A 6000-nucleotide genomic window follows, 5' to 3' on the forward strand; every position below is an offset into this window, starting at 1 on the left:
GCGTTCATACCCCGATAATGACATCAACCCCGCAATTCATTCCTTAAATGAAATACGTTGAAACTAATAATGGGGGAAATCACCAACGTACAAACCTATAAGTAGGCCGGTATTTAAAAAAATAAGGTCAAAACGTCGATTAGTCAATACGTCTCCATTTAGTTAGACGTTTTGACTAGAGGACGTCTTGCTTATGAACATTTTGACCTGCTACCGTTAAAATCTCATGTCAACACATTGAGTTGGACCTGTAATGCGCATGACTAGGAATATTTTATTAAAAAAACTATTCTCGATATGTGTTATACGTAGATGAAACTTTCATTTTTTTACGCGATGAAATGATTTCTTAAGTAAAAATCTGTACGCAAAGGGTCGTACGCACAATGGTGTATGGAGTACGCAAACAGGAGAAACTCGTTGTTTACACTCGGGGGCTCAAGTACTCAAAATCCAAATTTGAGTGTATGACTTGTATGCCATTTGAAAATGAAGGTGTGTTTTTGTGCGCAAGACTTCATTGACATGTAATAGCCCAATTAAAATATATGTCAATATAATTATAGCAACGGTTAAAAACAAACATATAAAGGTCTGACATGTATTCAGGGACGCCTCTTCATGTTAGAACTTTGTAAATCATTAACGGCATTCCGTGTCATGCCGTACTGTCAGTCATTTGAAAGCATTGAAATAGTTTGACAAGTTTTTTGAACGATTATCGATATTAAAATTTCACCGTAAAGAAGGACACTGCAAATTTAATAACAGTTAAGTAATATAATTGGGTGTTATTTCATCAGGCGTATTTTATGGTGGTAACAAATCCATATCAAAGAGAAAATCTGAGATTTCCAATGCCAAAACTGCGTTTTTATATGAATATATGTTATTAAATGTTTCAATAACCATAAACACTTGTTTCACCTATTAAACTGCCATTGTACAGCGCTGTGCAGGCGGTCCGCGTGTAAATAATAAATCAGATGTCATTCTTGTAAATTTGTATCAAAATGAGCTTTTTGCTAATTATCACTAGCCGAAATTATATGTGTTTGTTTGTTTTTGGTGATTACTATGATATAAGCGGTCATAAATATTCGTACGAGCTCCAGGTTTTACAAAACAAAATAATAACCTGAAACTCGTACGGATATTTATAACCGCTTATATCATAGTAATCACCAAAAAACAAACAATAAAGGGTTTCCGCTTCAGGAAAAACGTTCTTAAACTTATTTTTTATGTATATTTTTATACTAGACTCTTATCATGAATAAGTAAGTATTCTTTCAAACTACAAAAAGCATACAATTTAACTTAAGTAATACACTGTGTGTATGACTTACCTCAATTTTCATTAGCTCAAGTTTCTTCAACTTCCGGTGTGGTTCCTTCACCACACCGCCGTAACGGCAGCAGCACGCCGTCCACATGACGTCAGTGACGTTAGACAAGACGCCGTGAAGTGTTGACGTCAACGCGAGAGACGTCGTTACAATCCATGTTTGATTTACCTTGAAAAATGTCAGGTCAACGTAAATGGCGACGGTTATTGACAAAATGACCAGCACAAACGCTATGTGATCTATCAGCAAAACTTTGATCAGGGTCTTTCCTTGGGCGATTAACTGGCTTTGCCAAACGTTATTTTGAGCCGAGTTGACGCGGTTATTAAATTTCCACAACTTTAACACCAGAATTATATCACAAATGATGATAGCGGCTAAAATAATCCACCAGATGGCGACGAGAAGCGTTCCAAATGCCGCTCCCTGCTGTCCGTGGTCGCGTACAGGAAAACACGTGACGTCAAAGTCGTCGTTGGTGTCAAATAACGCACTGGAGACGAACGGTAGTGATGCAATGACGGCGCCGATAACAACTTCCGGTGCGATGATAACGATGACCACGTTTCGATGAAATTTTGTGAGTGACGAGGGTTTTCCTGGATTTTGAATGCTTAATAATATAATTCCAGTGGTGAGATAAGCCAAGGAAGTTTGAAATAATCCAAAAAGCAAACAGAATCCCGCAGTGTCACACAACTGTTTGACGTCAAAATACAAGAACGCGCATAAGGCAATAAGCCCTATAGACAGAAAACAATATGCGATATTTTGATAGAGTAATGAATACCTCCAAAGCTTTGGGTTCGAAAAATCTCTACACAATTTAACAATGGAGGATAGAATATTTAATACGAGTGCAAAGGATGAGATCAAAAATAGAACTACTGTTAACGTATCATCCTCCGTCGCCATTGAGGCATTCCGTTAATCCACACAAACTCATAGCAGACGACAAAACTCAAATAGCAGATCATTTACATAATATTCCAATCTGCATTCATCAAAATCGTTATTTATTCCTCGTATCCTAAGTTTAGGGTTTCATGGAATGTTTCGTATATCTTTTATAACAATAAGTCCATTAACCGGCCGTAGATATAAGAAGAACCATCGCCCTGCTTGATCGAGCGAGTCTCCAGTTCCCAAAGCCGTCTTCAGCCGTCATCTTTTATTCCAACCACGGTCTTTTTCGTTCGAGAGCTTATAACTGAAATATCATAAATAAAAGTAATGTCTTTTAAAGCGTTATCTACAATTCAATCATATTCAATGAGAAATACGAACATTGTCGTTGGAACAATACCATGACGTTGGCAAATCACTGCCCTCAGGTTGACATATCAGTTTACGAGTGTATACAAAATGCTGTACTATCATTAATGATGATCGGCAGTATCGTAAGATAGCAGATTTATGCGTAGTTAATTATGCATAGCCTTTAATCTTTACAATGTGCATGCATAATGACAATGGGATACCGTAAATGAAGCTAATAAAGCACAAATTATAGGGAAAAGATTGACTTGATAAATAAATAAAATAAATAAATAAATTAGTACTTGGGTGAATGAGTGCATGAACGAATAAATAAATAAATGATTGAATGAGGAAGTGAGTGAATGAGGAAGTGAGTGAGTGAGTGAGTGAGTGAGTGAGTGAGTGAGTGAGTGAGTGAGTGAGTGAGTGAGTGAGTGAGTGAGTGAGTGAGTGAGTGAGTGAGTGAGTGAGTGAGTGAGTGAGTGAGTGAGTGAGTGAGTGAGTGAGTGAGTGAGTGAGTGAGTGAGTGAGTGAGTGAGTGAGTGAGTGAGTGAGTGAGTGAGTGAGTGAGTGAGTGAGTGAGTGAGTGAGTGAGTGAGTGAGTGAGTGAGTGAGTGAGTGAGTGAGTGAGTGAGTGAGTGAGTGAGTGGATTGATGAATGAATGAATGAATGAATGAATGAATGAATGAATGAATGAATGAATGAATGAATGAATGAATGAATGAATGAATGAATTAATGAATGAATGAATGAATGAATGAATGAATGAATGAATGAATGAATCAATCAATCAATCAATCAATCAATCAATCAATGAATCAATCGATGAATCAATCAATCAATCAATCAATCAATGAATAAATGAATGATCTTATGTATGAATGAATGAATGAATGAATGAATGAATGAATGAATGAATGAATGAATGAATGAATGAATGAATGAATGAATGAATGAATGGATGAATGAATGAATGAATGAATGAATGAATGAATGAATGAATGAATGAATGAATGAATGAATGAATGATTGAATGAAGGAATGAATAAATGTATAAATTAAATAATTGATTAATTAATGAACTAATGAATGAATGAACGAACGAACGACCGAAATATATAAATTTAAAGATAAATGAATATATAATGCCTATATACACGTTTCTCTTGGAATACTGGTCAGTTCGTTATATTAAATATACATATTTAAATACAATCCAATAAGAAACACTTAGTTAACTCTTAACTCATAAAATTTAGTATGCTATATTTGGACTTAAAATTCAAGTACACGAATGAGGTGTCGGTTTTCCTTTTGTGAACCTTGTATAAAGTTAGATTTGATAGATATCTTTGAATGAACCATATTCTTTTCGTTTTTATTTTGTTTTATCTTTCTTCAATGGAGAATGTAAGACTGTAAGAATCAAACGACTGGTAGAATTTTTATCAAAGTTCTGATAATGTTTATGAAAGAACCAAGCTTGATCAGAAGTTAAATAAACGCTACCAAACTTCGATTTGATAACATGCAGAGAATTTGTAAATCCTTATTAATCGCCACTTTAGTTTCAAGTGAGATACGAAAATTCTGCAACCGTCAGTAGGTAATTTATGACTTTGTTGTAATAAAAATCGAACCGAAATCTTAGCTCGGTAGCTATGTAAACTTTAAGGGTTTCTTATCTTTTTAACCTTTGATTTTAAGCCATATCATGCGCGTTTCTGATCTTGTTTACCATCAAATCTAATTAGGTTTCATTGATTTTTGTAAGATGAAATCAATCAAATATGCGTATAGTTTAGATACGGATTTGTATGAACTACCGTTTTCAGGGGGAGATGAGGGTGGACGGGGACGCATGCGTCACCCCCCCCCCCCTCCACCCCAACAAAATATTCACAGCGCGTGTTGGGACACCAACCACTTTACCCTTATTAGAACTACAGTCGAAACCCGTTGGCTCGAACTCGCTTGGCTCGAATTCCTCGTTAGCTCGATGTAAAAGACCGAGTTCTAGAAACTGAAGGTAAACATTCTCGCTTGGCTCTATTTATTTAAGGCTTGAGAAATTTTTGCCGCTCCCTGGGAGTTCGAGCCAACCGTGTTCGACGTACATATTTATTTGATTTTAAGGTATGAGGTACACAGATCAGATAACTTCTGGTGATTTCAATTGACTTCGAATTATTTTGGTTCATTTGAAAGGGTTTTCCGGACAGGAAATTATAAAAAAATACCAAAAGTAATATATCAAACAAGTGTTTGTATTGTTCTTCAAGGGTTGCAAAATATGTCATTCAATTCCGGTAAATGGAGAGCATTTATACAATTGTAATACTTTTATGTTCAAAGGCTTGCTACCAAATGTATGTAATAGTCAGATGACATGAAGTAACATTTTAATGATTAAGAATGGACAGGCTGAGCGTAACTAACGAACCCTTCTTAATGATTAAAATATTACTTCAAGTACTAACTGTCTTAAAATATCACATCATTGCCCAACCCAAAATCTGACGCAGGGATGGTGTATCGGATGAGTGGCAATAGACGGACCTTTAAACACCCGCGAAAGATAAAATTCTTAATGATTAAGCCTAATACTTAATAATTGGCTATCTGCAATTGCATAGGCTAAAAAAGTAGGTTGTATTCTGTGCGGGGTCTACCAGGCATCAAATTTCAACATTAAGATAAATGTGGCTATAAGAAAATTATTTGTGGTCGGGGTGCTTTAATTCAAGTCACGTTTTTAATGAGTTTTTTTCTCCAAACTTATAAGATATGGTGAACCCTATTAGATCAACACTAATTCAACAAGAACTGTTTGATCGTACTGTTTTGCTATATTTCACAACCGATTGCAATTTCCCACAAAACCTTATTACGTTGAAAATTACAAAAGAGCAATGTTTAAATTACACAGTCGCAAGATTATAAGGCAGTTTGATACCTCTGATCTGCAGCCTAGCTCTCTGAATATTTAGCTGATTGAATTTTAAATGGTGTTTAAAGTTCTTACTTGCTATTGATTCAAAAAGCATTGTCTACTGTTTGAAAAGATCATTTTCAATAAGTTACATTTAAGTTTCGACAGCCTTTTGAAAATTGTGAGAAAGATAAATATTTTCTCGTCGGTAATCGACAACCTTATTGTGTTATGTTATTGGCCTGTATGCAATTGTAAGCATTGTTTTCGTAAATACTTATATACTTTAAAGACATTTCTGTCTTTCCGCAAATATTATGTTCATATAGGTTTTACATACAATATGCTTCATTTTTATTCAATATGATATTACATCATACGAGTGTATAAGCCCTCTTACAGCTACTTGCGTCCTAAATACTCCTTCACTTGCTATTAGAATCCTGCCTAACAAAATA

The 6000-nt window shown here is 35.2% G+C and overlaps 1 protein-coding gene across 1 annotated transcript in view; it reads right to left on the minus strand.

Moving 5' to 3' along the window:
• The window catches only part of LOC128209368 (uncharacterized), a 30889-nt gene that overhangs the window by 22263 nt on the left and 2626 nt on the right, over nucleotides 1-6000 (minus strand). Inside the window, exon 2 of the mRNA XM_052913389.1 lies at nucleotides 1350-2559. Within this exon, the coding sequence (XP_052769349.1) occupies nucleotides 1350-2264 (915 nt within the window). The 5' untranslated portion in view covers nucleotides 2265-2559. The remainder of the gene's footprint in view (nucleotides 1-1349; nucleotides 2560-6000) is intronic.

This window comes from Mya arenaria, chromosome 11 (assembly GCF_026914265.1).
Source record: "Mya arenaria isolate MELC-2E11 chromosome 11, ASM2691426v1".
NCBI classification, from domain to species: Eukaryota; Metazoa; Mollusca; class Bivalvia; order Myida; family Myidae; genus Mya; species Mya arenaria.